This window comes from Erigeron canadensis, chromosome 8 (genome assembly GCF_010389155.1).
Source record: "Erigeron canadensis isolate Cc75 chromosome 8, C_canadensis_v1, whole genome shotgun sequence".
Taxonomy (NCBI): Eukaryota; Viridiplantae; Streptophyta; class Magnoliopsida; order Asterales; family Asteraceae; genus Erigeron; species Erigeron canadensis.
Window position 1 is genome coordinate 40323757 of NC_057768.1, and position 20431 is coordinate 40344187.

The window sequence follows — 20431 nt, forward strand, 5'->3', positions numbered from 1 at the left end:
ATTTTGGGTCTAACACCCAGGGGCAGATGAACCCAGGTTCAAACAACCAGAATAACCAAAGTTTCGCGCAAGGAATGCCAAATCCAGGACAACAACATAATGCGTCGGGATACGTGCACTATACGCATCATACCAACATTCCCCAGTACTCGACAAATTCACTCCCGCAATACCAGACACAAGGTACAGGCAACCAGGGTTACCATAATCAGGGGGTATTCAATCAAAACCACCCAAACACAGGCCAAGGGGTGAACACATCAGGGTACCAGCAGAATTCCCAAAACCAATTTAACCAAGGTTTCTCGACCAATACACAAGCACTTAACATGCCAGGGGCACAAAATTTCACCTAGGGTTATGCTCAAGCCTACGGGCCCCAAGCAAATCAAACCACTTCGTAGGTACACACAGGGCCTCCTCAAAACCCACCCCAAAAAGGATTCCAAATGCCAGGCTAAGCCCCAGGAGCACACTATCATCATACAGGACCACAACCAGGTCAGGATTACAATTATCATTATAATTCGGGGGCAAATAACGGGTACGGGCAATACTATCAGGCTGGGGGCCCAAATTTCAACACCTACGGCACAAATACCTGGGGACCAAACACATACCAAACTCCACAATCATATCAACAAAACACACCCAGACCATTCATTCTTAGCAGGATGCCAGTAAAATCACCATTTGCAGAATGGATAAGAAATCACCCATTGCCAGCAAACATGAAATACCCAACACACCTAGGGACATATAATGGCAAGGACGACCCAGATGATTTCCTGCAAAGGTTTGAGGGGACAGCAGAAATGCAAAACTGGGTCGAACCAGTGGCGTGTAAAGCATTCAGAATGGGGTTAACAAGTGACGCAAGAGAATGGATGGGTAGCCTAACGGAAGGATTGATAAACAACTTCGATGAACTCAAAACAAAGTTTTTATCGCACTTCTGTCAACAGAAAAAGCACAAGAAGACACATGTGGCAGCCCACAATATCAAACAAAGAGAAAATGAAACCTTTAGGGACTTCATAGAAAGATTCACCGTGGAATCACAAGAAATCACAGGTCTAGTAGAGCCACAGAGGGTTTCTGGGCTAATACACGGTTGTCGAAATAGAGAATTGGTCGAATGCTTAAATACAGATTTAGCAGAGACATTCGATGAAGCAAAGAAAAAAGCCTACAAATTCCTGGACACAAAAGAAATCAGAGCAAGTAATTTGGATGATACAAGGTACAAAAAAGGAAAGTGGCAATCAAACAAAGATCAGCAACGATACAGCCCATATAATAGAGAAGAAAAGAGAAGAGATTATAACATATCATTGCCAGAGATGACAAAAACTCCAAAGGAAATATTACTCACAGAGGCAGTAGGGAAAACATTCCCCACCCCATCAAAGTTAAGTGAAAGGGGAAGAAGGGATAAAGATAAATATTGTGATTTCCACAATGATACAGGACACGATACCAATTCGTGTATACAATTGAAGAAAGCCATTGATGAAGCCATTAAAACAGGAAAATTGGCGCATCTGGTAAAAGAAATCCGACAACAAGGAAAGCCAAAAGCAGATGAGTCTGGGGAGCAGAAAAACAACAATACCCAGGCAACAATCTATACAATCAGACGAGAAAGACAAGTCGAGAAGATAAAGGGAGTTGATGCACTAATCCAAAGCGTAGGAGAAATCTCATTTCCACCAATACTGGGAACAAATGTCTCGGACGACCCAATAGCGATCAAAGCAATACTGCAGGAAAGATGGGTAGACAAGATCCACATCGATGATGGAAGCGATTGCAATATACTATATGAGCATGCATTCCCAAGGGATAACCCACTCCTGCGTATCTTATCATCACCCCCAGGGACTCGGCTAATAAGTTTCTCTGGTGATAAAACAGAGCATGCGGGAAAAGTTACCCTAGCAGTCACAATTGTTGTAGGACCACGTAGGAGGACAGAGGAGCTAACGTTTATGCTAATCAAAGGACCCTCGCCCTACAATGCAATCCTGGGGAGACCAGCACTACAAAAGTTTGGGATGATACCCTCCGTCATACACAACATGGTCAAGTTTCAAACGGAGGATGGGATAGCAAGCATCCGGGGAAGTTATGAGCCACCCAGAGTTCATGGACAAACTGGCACCAGTATGCCAACAAAGAAAAGGAGGCTAGGAAGAGAAGAAGGGGAACTTGCAAATACATTCCACAAAATGGAAATAAAAAAGCAAGAAGACCCAGAACTCGAAAATAGCACTCACAAAGCAGAATAAGTCTATCTATTTCGTGTATCTAGAACTATTCTATGCTTCAATAAAACTCAATAAAAATTATGTTTCATGGTGAAGAAGGATCGCAACCTCACACACATAATTTCAAAAAACGCCAACAAAGGCAAAAATCATACTCCTATGATTTTACGATAAAGTCATGACTATAAAACACAGGCCTAAACAATGCCAAGCAAGGCATCTACACTTTAAATCATACTCCTATGATTTTACTATATATACATGCATAATCGCTGAAAAAGCAAAATGCACAAATCTTAAACAATACGCTCGAGTCGCTGAAGAAGCAAAGAACATACATACCTAACTGCTAACAAAGCAAGTACACAATCAAAATCTATGCCTAAATTGCAGCAAAAGCAATCAAGCATACGCATAGCATGCAAAAACCTGAAGAAGGTAAGCAGATTATCAAAGTGCATAACATAAACATCATGATAATTGTTCAAACAACCCGCAGGTCCAAAAGAAGAAACCCAGATACACTGGGGGGCTAGGGGAAGTTATATTGTTTTACAAACCAAGGCTAAAAAAGCCAAATATTTCAACTGTTCAAATTTCCAACGACAAGAGTTGATCAACAAACAAATCGAGATGGGCAACAAAGGAGGCAATAACAGGAAACTTGGCATCCTCCCAGTCTTTAGCAGCAGCCTCGACCTTTTGGGAAGCATCTGCATCATAATCAAGACGGGAAGCCAGGTCCACATGACCTTCCTGGATAAATTCTTCCAACACCTTGGACCTCTCCTCCAATCGGTTTACTAAGATACCATCACCCGCCGCCTTCAAAACATCAGGATGTGCCAACAGAGACTTACATACATAAGGGACATATTCAGACACAACTCTGTTGCGATCAACCCTTAGCTCCTAATTGTTTTGAAAGGTCCTCGATTAACAATTTGTCTGCTTGTGATTGGGACAACACTCTAGCACTCTCAATAAACTTGGATTGTAATTCTGCCTTCAACTTGGCAATCTCTTCATTTCTGGAATGCAAGGTGAAGTCTTGGGACTTCAACTGGGCTTCTTTCTCCTTCAATGTATCAAGGGCAGATGCAGCTTCACCATAATCTGCCAGCTTCTTCTCAAGATCTATCACATTATCATTCAACAGGGATTCCCGGTGAGTACTCTCTTTCACAGCTTTCATAAGTGCCTCAAATTTGAGTCGCATTTCAGTGGTTGTGGTAGTATGGGCATCACAATCCTCATCGTATAAAGTCAAGAACTCCCGGGGCTCCATTGACCTTATCTCTTCAACTGTATGTTTGGGAACCTGAGACCTGAATATCCAGTTTGATTCATAGAATTCTGCACACAATAATAGCAGAAGCAAGAATGAAGAATTCATGCAAATAATAAGCTAGAAACTAATCATATTGCAGCAAAATAACTAACCTTACCTGTTTTTGGAGAATCTCTAGCAGAAGCAGACTTTTTGGATTTCTTGTTTGAAGCACGAGTTTTTCTATTACCTTCTTCAACATCCTCATTTGTAGTATGAGCACTGGCAGCAGCAATCCTAGCCCTCTTCAGACGGGTACCAATGGATCCACCAGGGGGAAGAACACTGGTCCTCTTATTGCCAGCATCAGGTATTAGATCAACATCAATGGCTTGCAACACGGGGGGGGGGGGGGGGGGGGACGACTAGCAACCTCTGCTGTCTCACTAGTTATTTCTCCAACACTACCACCAGCAGACACATTTGGGTTGGGAGCTTGAGACACCTCCTTTGTACCTTTCTTCACAAATTTCAGGTAAGACATTTCTACAAAACAAAATAGAGGCACACAATGACAAAGCATGCAGAGCATATATAAAGATCATACAAGAAGAGCATACCATCAAATTCTTCCTCCCCTTCAGCAAGAGCAATGATGTGCAAAATCGAGCTTTAAATTTATAAAACTAAAACTACCCAAAAAATCACTACTACGCACTCACGGGCAGTGAACCCGACCGTTTGTAATATAGTTAAAAGGTAAGTCTGAGTTCGTTCTCAGGGATTGGAAATGATTAGTTGCTCATGAAATGGTTTGGAAAACGGGTGTTGCTTCGAAAATCCTTTTGACAAATAAAGTAAATTGGTTTGCAAAATAATTGCATAAATTTAAAAAAAACACTTAAGACAATATAATTAAAAGTCATCCACCTTGACTTCCCTCGACTTCAAATGTGATTGCATTTAATGAAGAACAAATTCTCTAGAGTTTAAAGATAGTCGTGACAAGAATGAGATACTCACGTGGTACCACCAACCGTAAACAAATTATCGAATCACCTAACTACTAGTCGAATTACCCAAGCCGGTACCACCAAGACTAAGACAATTCTTCTAACAATCAGTTTTATTGACTATCAAATTGTCAATTGATCCTATGTGACAATAGCGTGGTACCACCAACCGATATCAATCACGTTGACAAAATTAATCTTTTCTTTAAATGATATTCACTATCATACCATGAACTAGTGATAATTACTTATAGACAAGTAAGCGTTTTAAAATCACATACGCATTCAACTTGTACCACCAACGAAGAATCATATGCAACCAATATCAAAATTAATTAATGAAAAGAGTTAACATCATCAAGATCACAGAACAACGATAATTAAATAAACCCTTTTTGAATTAAAAATATTGCAATCACATTATCCGTCTAGTTTCATCAAGGTGGATGATTAAACGTTTAGCCACTCATGATCAATTCACAATAATGAATAAAATAGAAGAGAAACATGATGTACCAATCGTTTAAGAAAAATAAAATGCAAGACAATAAGTAGATACAATCTAAATGGGTGCCCGTGAATCTTCAACGAATCCGCTTAAGAAATAATCTTGATTGGAGGAAGAAGAACCCTTGTAGAACATCTCCTGGAAAGATTTTTTGATGCTGGAAAATTCGTCCTAGGGTTTGTATTTATACCCCCTTGAAAACTGATGCATAAGTCGGCCTAAAAGACCTTGTTGACCGACCTCTCACTGCGGCGCAGTGACTATATAGCCGTCCACTGCGTCGCAATCTATTTTTTCTGACTTGGTGTACAGTTTTCTTTCACTTGACTGCGGCGCAGTCATCTTGAGTTTCCACAATTGCGGCGCAGTCGGAACTTTGACTTGGACACCCTAGTTGACTTCCAACCACTGCGTCGCAGTGGCTATATTCCTTCCCACTGCGGCGCATCCTTTTTCTTCTGATCAAATTCTTTCAGAACAACTATACCCACTGCGGCGCAGTGAGCATGTGCACCCTCCACTGCGGCGCAGTGGCAAGATTAATGTGGAAATCTTCTTTTACGATCTTAAACTCACCATTTCTTCTTCCTTGAACAACTCTCGGTTATGATTCATCTTTAAGGCCAATAAGTCTTCCAAAAATGTACCAAATAAGCACGTAACCTGTCTAGCGCCTGAAACCACTAACAAACGCCATAAACGCGCCAAATGCACATGAAATAGACTTAAAACACATAAGAAACAGGCCAATAAGGATGTGGGTAATGGGTATAAATTAGTCACATCAAGCAGGAATAAGGTTTGCCCTAAATAACACTCCATCTGGATAACGGTACACAACAAAACCTTCCTCTTCTAAAATATCATATATTTCACCACCATCATCATCAGGAACAGGATCACCAAAAAACCCCTTCTTTTGGACTTTTAGCCTACTTTTTTCATACAACGACTCACAATGTTGGGGAAACAAACTATGGTGCATGAACACAAACTCATCCTTCCAGTCGCGAATATCAACACCACCCTTAATAATACACTCAATACCAGGCCTATTCGCAATAGTGACCCAGTCACCAGCGACTGATATATTTAAAAGTTTTCTAAACAATGTCACAGATGGTTCAACACCATAAGCACGACAAACAACTTCGAAAGCTATTATCCTAGCAATCCCTAAAGGATGCATCATCGATATGTGACACTTAAAGTACTTCAAGACCTCAAGAAAGAAACTAGGAAACGGATACCTAAGATTTCCCATAGTGAAAGATTTCACATATATAGTAACAAACCCATTTGGGGGGTTTAATGCACTCTGAGAACAAGTGGGTAATCGGAAAGATGCATGACGGCCGGGAAAAAATTTATCCACAAACTCCCTGAGCGTGTCAGCATCAACAACAGATTTGGTAGTGGCAATACCACGTTTCGCATTCATTCCTAGGGATTATTCTAAAAATAAGAACAGAGGAAAAAGATCGTACCTTTGGTGGAAGAAGATTTTTTCTCTCAAGAAGCAGCGGAATAATCTTTTTTGATGGGACGAAGAATTTGATCGGAAAATAACTACACAAAGATATTTATATGGCGATTAATCGAGAGAGCCGTCGATCAAAGGGATTAATTTTCGAGATGCGCGCCCACTATCTCTCAAATTAATACCCGAAACCTACCAACATTATTTTCAAAAAAAAGACCCTACATTTTGCGTGAAATTTCAAAAAAGGCGCAGGTTAAGGGCAGATAATGAGTCTAATACGATGATCTCCGCAGAGTCACCCCATTAGACTGGGGGGCTTGATGACGTACCCACCCAGGGGCAAGCACCCAGGGTACGCTTGAAGGGTACGTTCTGCTTCCGGTAAACAAGGAAAGGATTTGTGTCTATCAAGAATCCTATATATTAGGAAAGAAGATCAGAACAAATATTTTATTTCCGGAAGAGATATACACGACCCATGAAAACCCTACTTGGGGAATAAGTCATGAACCCCCTATAAATAGGGGGGAGGATGGCTAAATCAAGACACAATCTCATACACACTTTCTTGGCGTACAAAAGGCTCCGCCTTACCGGAAGGGAATTGCCAACGAACAACCACAACCACAAACACCCCCATTCCTCCTTTCTAGGCTACCGGATTGGCTGTACAAACAATAATTATTTATGTTACTTAATAGATAAAGATTTTATTGTGAGGTTAGCTAATTTACAGAGGTTTTCAAAGTAGAGATTAAAGTTAAATCCTAGACCATAATATAACTTAAAATTAATTAGTGTAAATTATTAGTGTAGTACATTTGGTTTTTAAAAAAAGGATAAAAAAAAGTTACCAATACATAAGGATAAAATTTTCTTTCAATACACCGGATAAACACCGTACATCTCTCAACGTCTTTGATAATCGAGGGACCCACCACAATGGCCGTTGATTTGATAACCTGGCCCCACGTGGCATCTGATTACTGGTCCTACTCTACGTCTTGAAGACTTGTCCAGTTTTTAGGGGATGTGGGCCCTATTTGAAAGGACCATTGATGTGTATTTTAGGTCCCTTCACTCAGATACTGACACGTGTTTTTGTGGGACCCGCTTCCAACGTGCGTACCATACTGGGTTGTCAGATTGGTCTTCATAACCTGCCACATGTGTAGCTAAAAGTTTAAGTTTAAGATTCACCCCTTTTAAAATGCTTCAACTTACAGTTCCCACCTTCATCGTTTTTTTATATTTGTAGACTACTGTCAACATGTTTCAGTTACACGAATATATAAAAACAATAAAAAAAATACAAAGAATATAAATACATTACTTTTTTTTTTTTTTTTTTTAACGATAAAGCTAATTCGACATGTGATAATGATGAAGTATAAAACTAGAAATTACATTTACATAATTAGTCTGTCTCATAGCACATGGGTTTGCAAAGAATCTATTATAACCTATTTTTAAATAAGCATAGTCTTTCTTTATTTGCACATATATCTTTGAAATCCAATATATGTTAGATGAGTGGATGAAGTTTCATTATGCAGGTATTCAATAAAGATAATTTATTTTTCCCAGTGTATCTAATTCTTTGTAATTGTGTTATTACAAACCATTACTAGGTTATCTTCAAAATATTTACCTAAATTGTTCGGAAATATTTAGCACGACAATGTGTTACGTCTGTGTTATGTAAAAGTAAGAACAGCAAGAAGATGACGGTAAATGATTCATATCATCTTCGTGGATATTAGATAGCTAAACACATAGTTGAAAAGGATTGCATTAGAAATTATGTCTGCATAACAGTTGTTTAAATGCTTTGTGATTGTAACACGATAAAATATTGTTGCCGTTGATTGTCCTGACTCGTATCAAACAGTTTTCATTTTATTGTCAGATGTAGTAAATAAAACATGTAAACCATATGAGTTTGTTTCAGGCGAAGTTATTTATTATTATTTTTTTTAACCAATTGATGGGAATTCAACGGGTCTTGTGAGTTTTTTTTTTTATTTAAACGGTAAATTAGAGTTCAGCGACATGACTCTTCATATATCCAACTCCAATTACGGAGAAAAGTCATTATGTGAAAACACCTGTCTCAATTCTTGAGAATATTTTGCTCATACCAGGATTTAAACCCAAAACTAATAGTACATAATTTACTGTTTTTTTTATAAGTATTGTGAGGTTTTTTCCATTAAGATTAATGATGTATAAATTTAATGCCTTTTGGGAAAGAAAAAAAAAATAAGGAAAGAAAATAAGCAAATATCTATATGTAAAACATCATCGATATACTTGAGTGTTGATTACCTTAGTAAAGTGTCTAAAAGAAAAAGTTAGATTACTTTGATAAAAGTTTTGATAATATTATTTAATACCATACCAGTTACTTATGATTTGCGAAAAGCAAACAAAAATCTTAATGCATCAACACAGCCTAACTTGGCCCATTAAAAGTGGACATAAAGGCACAAAAACATTTTACACATAACCAAAACCCACCTGTATGGTCTATAGTGTAACCTAACAGAAACTATGTATGAGCCTTAAAGTTAACCAAGATGCATTGATGAATCGTTAAGTATAACGACTGTTTACCATCGAACACTCCAATGAAATCAAAAAATCAAATTAGGGCCACGTTTATTTAATAAGAAATCAGTACAATTCAGAATCAACACGATCATGAAGAGGTAAAACGTTTTCTCAGAACACGAAGGAAGCTCCACATAAACCCTGATGCAATGAACATTACAATACAAGCGACGATGGCATACTTGAGTCCGATGTTGACCAACATGTTGACTAAAAGACCGGCTAACACTACTCCACAAAAGTTTGCAGATACAGCTGACCAAAATGGGATATCGAGAATGGAAGCAATGAAAGCTCCAGTCCATGCCCCAGTGCCTGGGAATGGTACTGCTACAAATAACATGAGACCGAGCCATTGGAACTCTTCAACGGGACCTGCTTTACTTTTTGCCTTCTTGAATAGTAGGTCCAGGAACCGAGACGCTGACTTGCTGGTTCCAGCCAGGAATGTTGCTAGTGGTTTTAAGTAGAGTATAATGAAAGGCACGGGAACCATATTCCTGAAAATAATTAAGACCAAATGTATGTTATAACGACACAAAACTTAACAAACATAAAGGGCTGCATTTACAAATAAAGAAAACAAAATGAAGAGGGGCAAGTTTGGGTCATGGTCAAAGCTTATTTGCATGTGCTCAAAATTTAATGACTCACAGTCATAAACTCATAATCATTCTTGCTATGTGTAGCAATATCAACACATTAAACATGGAAACTGGAAATTAGGGTTGTACTTGGATTAACAACAGAAAAATGGGTTAAAGATAAAGCGGGTCAAACAAGTTAAAATGGGTATAAATATGTACTTAATTGTTTATGACATCCTAGAATATTGTATGTACAAGAGTATAATTATTTTTAAGAAAAATTCGAATAGTTTTGTAATCATAATCAATAAATTGACTATTCACAGAATTCAGCACAATGGACCCAAATGTGATGGGAGGACACAACCTGCCAGTTATGATGTGCACATAATAAAGGAAATCACCGTGATGGCGTGATCCATTACCGATTTACCAAACTCGCCAGTTTGTAATAAGCAAGAAGGTATAAGTAGTGAATAGTTCAAGACCCTGAAAGGCATTTTGGCTAGGCCATGGATATAATAAACCTAACAATGTGATAAACGATCCTCTTAAGAGATTTTAGTGCCTGATTATTTAAAATTCGAGATTATAATCCCAGATCGTAGAAACCCCCCAAAAAAACAAAAAACTGTTGGTGGCAGTGGGCTTGGTTCATGTATATTAGTGACCCGACAAAGGTGGTGTCAAAGAATAAAATAAGGTAACCAAAAATAATATACAAATTTGATTTTCACTTAAATATCTGCAAACTGACAGCTCCTCCAACTTGTGATTTCTAATTCGAAGAGGTGATGGTGGCCCAATTCATAACTTTAGGTCAATTTGGGTAAAGTTTGGTTACTATTTGCAGAGTCAATTATACCCCACTGGGTCCAAATGGGCAAAAACTAGAACCCAAACTTTGTATTCAATGGGTCTTGCATGCTGTAGATTGCAGAAGTTTTAAATCGTCTGTCGAAACTGAAAAACCAGACAAAAATTCGATTTCGAACAGATAAGCCACCTTCAAAACAACATCATATCTACTCATCAACTTGCTATGAGCAACTCCTAGGACCTACAGCGTGAAAGGATTTTGTGATCAAAATGCTGTTCCTTTGGGTGAGGCGAATTTCACACATACTTTTGCAATAATAACGAGAACATGAAACCTGGTTAATGGTAACAATTCACTCATGACCAGTTTTCAAAATGACGTATTTCAGCCTGAACCCACTACCGAACCCGCCCATTTTGCTACCTCTTCTACTAATAAGCAAATAGCTTAGTTTTGAGATTGTGGTTTCACATATAAATAATTCTAGAACTTGTTATAGCAAATGAATAATGCAATACATCTGGAAGGGAATAATGTAAATTCTGTCTGGTTGTGGAGTATGATGTTGACAGACGTTTGTTAAGCCGCGACCCATACAAGAGAATGAGGGTGGGAGTGCCTTCGAAGTCTCAAAGGCAGCATCCTTTTCCTTGTAAAAGTACGTCTCCTTGTAACAGTAAAACCTTTATCCAAATTTAATAAGATTGACGAGCTAGTGTGATCGTGGTCCTTGTTGCTATTTTCTTGACCACGCCATGTGAATATATAGGTTTCTATTTTGTGCGTTGCTTTTACATTTTTGTTGCTATCTCAAATTTACTCCATGCGAACTTCGTGACCCTACTGATGAACTAAACATTTCATAGTAAAGACAACATTTCAAGTTTCTTCACATCAAGTTAAAGACAACTGAGGCTCGAGGACCTAAACACTTGTTGAATAAAAATACTAATACTAAAGAAAACCGAGATCCAATTTTGGATGGGCTTGAGCTTAACAGAGACCTTGACAAATGATATTATTCAAGGATAGACCCAGATATCCAACTCCTCATCTTTGCAAGGGTTGGAGGCAAAACCCTTTGCACAATCTTTCACTTGTATTTTGCTAGAAGACTATTTCTGAGACTCGATCCATAAATTTGTAATCACAACTCACAATTAACCAAATATTGGGGCCTTTTTTACTGGACTTTTGACTGTAATTTGCAACCATATTTTTGTTCATGGTGAATCTACTATGCACACCATGTACACATATGCAAGCTGTTAGGTTGCACAGCGGAAACAAAACAGAAAAATTAAAGAACGAACACGAGAATTAACGTGGTATCTCACACAATGTGTGTGAAATAATCCACGCCTGCAACTAGGGTTTTTTATTAGCTCAGTACAAAAAACTACAATGCATAGACCTGAATATATATAGATGACAGATTAGGGTTTGTTGGAGTAATGGACAAGTAAACCCAAATGGGTTTAGTAAACAAAACAAAAACAGGCCCGAAGGTCAACTACCCAAAAGGACTTCAAAACCCAACAATCTCCCACTTGAAGGGCTTGTGGGAAAACAAGTCACCAACAAGCTCACAACAATCCAAGTCTTCAGCAATCAGTAATTCAAAAAACACATGGAACAGAAGAAGAACAGGTCCAGCTCAACGAACAAACCAAACTTGAAACCATAACACACCTAGTTGCAGCGGACCCCCACTCGTTAGCAAACAGAGGGCCCAGTTGGAGCCTCAGATGACTCCAACACGGTCTCAACAGACCCTGACTTTTCATCCTCAATCCTAACAGATTGCCATAGACTCAAACCATCAGATACAGGGACTCTCAGAGGAACACACTCCACTAACGGTAACTTCTCGGGAGAGATTTCATTCGGATCCCTAGTCTTCCGAACCCAACGTAGATTTCCAGACTGTGTCAAGCTACCCCCAATGTAACGAAACTCCCGTACATGTTCAGGCTTCCGAATCCCCTCAAGTGTATTACCTGGAGTCCCAGAGTTCTTTACCGTCAACTAAACTCATTTAGCTACCGAATCGGCGAGCCCGACTTCAGCGTTCGCCTTAACAGGGGTGGTCACTTCCCCAGACGAAACATGCACCATATACAACGACCCTTTCTTGAAAGCCTTAGCAACCACGAGATTTCCCTTAAAGACCTTCCACTTTCCACCAACAAACTTAACGTCTAAACCTTGTTCATCCAACTGCCCAACGGAGATCAACTTCGTTTGAAGCCTCGGAATAACCCTGACGTCACACAAAGTCCAAGTAGTGCCCAAAGTATTAATAAGATCCAAATCCCCCATGCCAGTCACATCAAGAATTTCACCGTTTCCCAGCCTAACCTTGCCAAAATCGCCTTTTTTAACATTCTACATGCAATCATTGCTATGGGTAGCATGGAAAGATGCACCGGAATCCATGATCCATGAATCCACACTGCTTTCAACACACATCATCAAGACATCGTCTTCGGAGTCGCTTGCTGTAGCAGTGTTCAATCCATCAAAATTCTTTTTCGTAGAATTCTTATTCGGACATTGACTCATTTAATGCCCAGTCTTGTCTCGTTGCAGTTCCAACATCGCACACTCGGACGAGCCCTAGACGAGCTCCTGCCCTGGCCCTTACTGTCCCACTATTTCTGCTATTATTTATTCCCCTGCCAACATGTAACAAATCAGAAGAAGACCCACCCTTTGCACTTCTTCGGCGAATGTCTTCACCTAGTACCAAGTCGTGAATCTTTTCAAAAGTAATCCAGTCAATTCCCACCGAGCTTGTAACAGGTGTTACAGTCCCGGACTAACTATCAGGCAGTAAAGATAGCAATAGTATAGCCTTGGTCTCTTCATCAAAATTCGTTCCCATAGATGACAATCTGGACAGAATAGAACTCAGATCGTATATGTGCACGGTAACTGAGCTCCCCTCCTTCATTCTCATATTAAACAACTCTCTTATAAGGAATACCTTATTAGCAGCAGACGGTTTCTCATACATATTTGACAACGCCGACATCATACCACTAGCGGTGGTTTCAAACATGATGTTGTAAGCCACGTTTCTCGTCAAACTCAATGTAACAATCCCTCTAGCTTTTTTATCCTTTGTATCCGAAAGAGGTTCATGTTCTTTATCTATCTTCTCCGTTGTTTTACCAAGAACCATGTCCAGGTCCTTTTGACCTAGTAATGCTTCAATCTGCATCTTTCACTAACTAAAATCCGAACCGTCAAACTTTTCAATCACAAATTTCCCGTCTTTAGCCATAATGACAAACGAAGAAATAAACAACCAAAGTTACCCAACTTCAACTTAGTTGATTAATACCCGTCAACAAGAAGCAAACAAAAAAAACCAATCAAACACCAACCAATCCGATCCAAAAACAGTTCTTCCAATCAATCAACAAATCACCAAACCCTCAAATTCAGAAACCCTAAATCACAATCACTGACCAAAAAAATTTCAATCAAATTCACCCGAACAGAATACCTCAATCAGATTATTTGAACAGATTTACCAGATCTGATGCGAACAGAAGATTTCAGCACTGAGTTGGCTGACTGCAGCGACGGCAGGTGGCTGGTGGTGATGAAACAGCGGCAGCTGGTGGCTGTCGCAAGGACTGATTGAACAGGAAGAAGGAAAAACAGCTCCAGCAGAGCAACCAGTGGCAGTAAACGATAAACAGCAGTGAACAGCAGCAATCAACAGCAAAACAGCAGATTACAGCCACAAACAGCAGCAGTAAACAGCAGCTAATCAGATCCAAACAGCAGCAGAACAAGATCAGCAAACAAAGAAGCAGAAAACAGCCTCTGAATCGCGAATTTCAGCAGCCTAAGCTCTGATACCACTTGTTAGAAACAGGTTGCACAGCAGAAGCAAAACAGAAAAATTAAGAACGAACACGAGAATTAACGTGGTATCTCACACAATGTGTGTGAACTAATTCACGCCTGCAACTAAGGTTTTTTATTAGCTCAGTCGCTCAGTACAAAAATTACAATGCATAGACTAGATAACAGATTAGGGTTTGTTGGAGTAATGGACATAATGGGTTTACTTAACAAAACAAAAACAGGCCCTAAGGCCAACTAGCCCAAAAGGACTTCAAAACCCAACAAGCCTACAAGGATTCCTAATTGTTAGTGTAATGTGTACTCTACCTGAGTCAAAATGGAGAGTAAAATTGTTAGTGTTCAGTTCAATCAATTTATGAAATGTGTAAACTGATCAACTGACATTTCCTGCCCAGCTTTAAATAACTTGACTTCCATTGACTAGACCACTTGCTCCATTACCAATACACTGCCATATTGTTTAAATAATGGTTTTCTATAATAACTTCAATTCAGCTAGCAAACCACTTTTCCATCCTTTCACGTTTGCGCAGCCTGTAACTTTGGTTGGTTAATAATATCAGCTTAAGGTCCCCTAATAGAGTGACTTATATCATTTTCATAGCTCTCCGTGTCTCTTACAAGAAGTCAGCTGCATTAGAATCAGAGACAGTTCCTTTCTGTATGAAACTCCTGATTCCTGGTATAGGGAACCTCCGTTGGACTCCAAATCTTTGGAGAGGTTCAGAACAAAACCTCTTTTTGAATCACGAGAGGCATATTTGTTAGGGAAGCTTGAAGGACGGGACATATGTCTATCTACCAAAAAAAGAGCCCCATTCAAATAGAGCTAATCACATCATTATGTACAGTTGTGCAGAATGAGGGAAGGTTATCTGTCTACTAATACTGCAGCCTTATGGACAAAAGGCTTATCGCAATAGTAAGTGTAAAATGATAATTCGTCTATAAAAGTAAGCTAAGTTGGAGTTAGAAGATAGGTTTACTGATACGCACCACTATCTCTATATATATACCCATGTAAATGCATATTGAATATGTATCTATACTTCTATACTCCTTTATAAAGATTATAGTCTCCCCTCCTTTTAGAAATAGTTACAGTTACATTGAAAATGACCCAATTTCCCCTAATAAACCCCCTATATTAGGAAGAGTCATTAGAAATTATCAATTTGCCCTTAGTGAACTAATTTACACCTTAAACCCTTATCTTAGTAATTTACACTCGAATCCCTTATCTTCTAAAGTAGTTCAACCTACACCAGTTGACACCGCCGTTATCAACACCCGTCGCCCCCATCACCATATCGTCGTCCCCACCGTCACCGCTCCCTTGCGCGGGTACCCTACTAGTTATTAAATATGTATTTCTCATGTAGTAAGCTTAGGATCTATAGTTATGGACGTGACCACGTACTACTAATATTAACTTGCATGTTTACTTTATTTCTCCAAAAATCTAGGATAGGCAGTTCTTAGTTATTACTATTTATATATGTAACTTGCATTTGAGTAAAGGAAAGAAGAAAAATATTTGGCAGTTGCTTCTCTCTCTAGTTCTCTATATCTTTGGGAGTTTTGTAGGTTTTTCTCCGTAAAGCCTATCAATTGGTTCTTCCATTGATCCTTAGCCCCCATGGCTTTGGAAGAACTCGGGCTCTCCATGTCTCTACCTCGCTTCACCGGTTCCTATCCTACTCGGTGGTTTTGTGAAGCTGAATGGTACTTCTCCTTTATGCAATCTATGAGAAAGAATGATTTCCATATGTTGTTGAGTTCTTTGATGATAAACCTCTTTATTGGTTCAATTCATGGTATTGAGGACCCGAACATCTCACATGATGAACGAAGTCGCTACCCAAACTTCCTCTTCCGCTTCCTCGTCCGATCCAACTACTAAATTGACCTATGATATGCCTAAACATGGGGTTGTCACACAAAGTCAGTTTTCCCCACACTGTTGACACCTCCTATTTCCATCCCAACTCACAAATGTCCAAAAATTCAGGATGTGATATCCATGGTCCCCTCCTCTCCGCCATTTGTTCACATCGTTATGACACACATCATCATCACCACAAAACTATCTGGCTTGATTCCCAACCGATCAAAACTGACAACTTCATCAAAGACGAGTCTTAGCATAATTTTGTTCGCTAGCCAGTGTTCAGTGTTGAAGAATAGAGACCCTAATGCCACCGGACGACGAGAATGGCGACCAGCGTGGCAAAATCGAACCGTCCTTGAGGACAAGGACGTTTTTAAGGGTGAGAGTGTAGATACGCACCACTATCTCTATATATATACCCACGTTAATGCAAATTGAATATGTATTACTAAATATGTATTTATCATGAAGTAAGCTTAGGATATATACTTATGGACGTGACCACACACTACTAATATTAACTTGCATGTTTACTTTATTTCTCCTAAAGTATAGAATAGGCAGTTCTTAGTTTTACTACTTACTGTGTAACTTGTATTTGAGTAAAGGGAAGAAGAAAAATATTTGGCAGTAGCTTGTCTCTCTCGTTCTCTATATTTCTTTGGGAGTTTTGTAGGTTTTTCTCCGTAAAACCTATCATTTACAGATTCATCTCTTAGAGAAATTGTGATCTAAGGCAAATATTGAGTTAAAAGTATCTAGTTTTGGGTTGGGTTTACTTTTGATACATACGTGTGACAAAAGAGACGTTACAGAATCTGAAACAACATGTGATGTTTATCGGTAGTTAATTGTTTATAAATCATAGTAGTTGTTCTGTTCTAAGGGACAGCTTGCGAGATAAGGTGGTCTACTGTGATAGTAGAACCAAGGTCGGATTGTTATGACAGATTTCGGCCAACATGTACAAAGCTTAGCATGTAAGCCCAAAGAAGTTCCATCCTACAACTATGTGGCAATAGGAGGAGTAACCCACAAGCTTGTATAATTGCTTAAAGTTTTTACATGTTCTAATGTGGGAATTTGGTTTTACACTTTTACGTAACAGAACGAATTGCATTGCCTACAATTGGAATTGGACCAAACTATGTTTTCTACGCATATAAACTGAAACATTTTTATATGGATCGATGTTTGACTCATTATAACTGTTACGAGTTTAAGAACTATTATGACAAACTTTGATGTCTTCTTTATAATAACAATAACACATTTCGGTAAACTGATCTTACGTCAAGGCAAGGAAGCCAGAGATAAATTGGTTTCAGATGCTTTTGCTAAAAGAAAAAAAATAAGTATTTCACCCCTGTTCAGATAAATCTTACTGGTTTCTCCAACTATTCATCGTTTGCATATTAGGTTTGTTAGAGTACAGATATAAGTTGATGATCCAAATCAAATACCTTGATATTTATTTCTTTTGTGTTTAATTATAATAGAATGAGTGTGAACCCAACAAACAATAATTGCAAGTTAAACTGAATTTGCAACTAAATAGAGGTCAAAATCTATAGGGGTATTCCCTCTTGGAATCCATACAAAAATGCCTGTTATCTTCCTACCCTTCCCAACTTTCTCATCTTACATAAAAAAATTTAGGAGAAAGGCCTACTCCAACTAATGACATTAAACAATTAACTCTTCTCGCCGTATTTTTATTCTTTAGACGGCTATTTGATGTTTTACTTTTATGAATCCCACCTACATATCATGCTCACAAGTTACAAGTCACGTCAACCAAAACAACCCTTGATCACATCTTCATTTCTTTTTACAAATTGTTTCTTAGCAATGCAACTTTAACAAGAATCACATATCACATATGACTGACCAAAACATATAACCTCACTATAATATAAGTTGTTCCTGTATATAATCAGATCATTTTCTTCCCCATAAATAATTTACTTCTACACAATACTCGCAAACTTATAAAATACATTTAAGCCGGGATCAGTTTGGAAGCAGTCTTTCTACCTTTGGGTAAAAGTATGACCGTCTAAATCTTACCTCCACATACCCGGCATATCTATATGATTGGGAATCGTGGTGGTTGCTATACAAAAGTCATAACTTATAACTAAATTAACAGAAAAGACTCCCACCCACAAATAGACAATCAAGATTCAAAAAATACATAAACAAGATAAACATAACCAACAATATAAAAACAATGAAAAGATATTCAGAAAGTGGACTAACCCAAGAACAGATAAAGTAGTTAGAACAAGAGGCTTAAGTTGTAGCCAATAACCAACAGGAATAGCACCACGAAGCTCAATCACAGGCAGTGTAGCCAAAGCAAACACAACAGCTTCATCCGGCCAACCTGACCCTCTTAAAAAATTTGCAAACTTTAGCCCAAAGCTTGAAGCTTTAATGGATTTCACACCAATTTTTGCTTGTTGAGCTTTAGACTCGCTAGGTGAAAATGCAAACAAAGCTACTGAAACAGAAGCCCATAAGAATACCCAGAATATGAATTTGGCTGGTGAGGTTTGAACCAATGGTAAAGTTTCATCCTTTTCAAGATTTTCAAGGATTTCATTTGTTTTTGTTGATGAATATATTGAAGAAATTGGTCCTGTAGAGCAAGTTTTTAGGTGAAAAATGAATTGGGGTGAGGGCGAAATTGGTTTTGAAATGAAGGGGGATTGATTGTTTTGAAGGAATGTGAAAGATATTTGGTGGATTGAGGTTTTGAAATGAGGTTTTTTGGGGGATAGTTTCAAGATTGTTGTTGATGGGTGTGAGAGATAGGAAGCCATTGATAGTGAGGAGTGTGTTTAATTTGTGAGAAATAAACAAGGGATTTTATATGCAAGTTGAAAAGGGTTTGGTTCTTTTGGTACCAAAAAAAACATCAAAATCTTCCAAGGTTATACATTTGAAAATTGAAATGATTGGAGTATTATTTTTTGTATTCCATGATATGTAATGTGTTATTGTAAAAATAACTACATCAAACATTTTCTAGTTACATTTCAGTTTTAAAATAAAAGCTACAAATAATCAAATATATGATGTATATCTTTTTTTATTGTTATAATTCAGTTATAATCTCACTTGATTAATCTTGTTTCAAAAAAGCTTTATAACTATAATATGTATTTTTGGCACAATTTTAATGGTCACATTTTAATTTACACATTTTCATTTTATTTAATCTATGGTGGATTGGTGTCTAGTATTTAGCCAATTAATTCAAGAAGTAATTGAGTGACGTATCTTGAGGAAAGTCGGGGTGACAAAAATTGCAGGAACTAAAACTAATACTAAAGTTTTTATTTTTCAAGCGAAGTATGGATAAAATAATACCAGGGAGTAAAAAACCAGAATGGGTTGATGCCCCTATGGATCCTTAAGGCTATGAGGAGCAAGGCTTCCTCATAAAGCCCCTCCTCGAATCATCTTTTGACAAGTGTCAATCCAGTCATCTAGGGGCTTTCTCCCATATTCACATGAAGCAAGGCTTCTTCATAATGTCTTTTTGTGGGCCAAACATGTATTTTTTATTTTTTTGTTTTATGTTTTGTTTAACAAAACTTTGGTTTTACAATTTATTTACCTTTGAGTTTTTACTTTTACAAAAAAAACCCTTCAAAATTGAGAATGTCCAAAATATTCAATATATTAGTCGTCCTTTGATATTTAATAAAGTTCAAATACGAGAACTCGAGTCAGTAACTCAGCATGGCAGTCATGGTGTTGGTTTTGAATTAACTCTCAAAATCAAGCTTCCCGCACCATTATATCTTTGTTGAAAATACCTATAATTCCTCTCCAAGTCACCGGTAATCCTTAAAAATAAAGGTTTATGCATACGAAAATTGTCTCGGGTTGAATGTTGGTGCATCAACAAAATAGTCTTGCATCAACCGTCGTTCGGCCTCCTCTCGTCGCCTATCAATAACAACCCTACGATGAAATCCCCTCAGTGGTGGCTCTTTATCTTCATTTTCGGCCACAACATGTCTAACTAAGTTAACAGCTAAAACTACCGCACTTTCGACGGCATCAACATATTCGTC

General features: G+C 38.2%; 2 protein-coding genes across 2 annotated transcripts; one reads left to right on the forward strand and one right to left on the reverse strand.

The window, feature by feature from the left end:
- Positions 1-674: 674 nt before the first annotated feature.
- Positions 675-2291, forward strand: LOC122610836. The gene has a single exon (XM_043783794.1). The coding sequence runs from the start codon at positions 675-677 to the stop codon at positions 2289-2291; it is 1617 nt and encodes a 538-aa protein (XP_043639729.1).
- Positions 2292-9102: 6811 nt separating this feature from the next.
- Positions 9103-19190, reverse strand: LOC122609836. The gene is made up of 2 exons (XM_043782786.1): positions 18603-19190; positions 9103-9657 (listed from the first exon to the last, which is right to left on the reverse strand). The coding sequence occupies exons 1-2, from the start codon at positions 19166-19168 to the stop codon at positions 9246-9248; spliced, it is 978 nt and encodes a 325-aa protein (XP_043638721.1). The 5' UTR covers positions 19169-19190; the 3' UTR covers positions 9103-9245.
- Between the last annotated feature and the right edge of the window lie 1241 nt (positions 19191-20431).

Excerpts from the sequence above, each read along its gene's own strand:
- LOC122610836 (XM_043783794.1), top strand. The coding sequence starts at position 675 with ATGCCAGTAAAATCACCATTTGCAGAATGGATAAGAAATCACCCATTG.
- LOC122609836 (XM_043782786.1), bottom strand. The coding sequence starts at position 19,168 with ATGGCTTCCTATCTCTCACACCCATCAACAACAATCTTGAAACTATCC. Across the intron at positions 9,658-18,602 it reads ACTACTTTATCTGTTCTTGG|GAATATGGTTCCCGTGCCTT; the intron begins GTTAGTCCACTT and ends AATTATTTTCAG.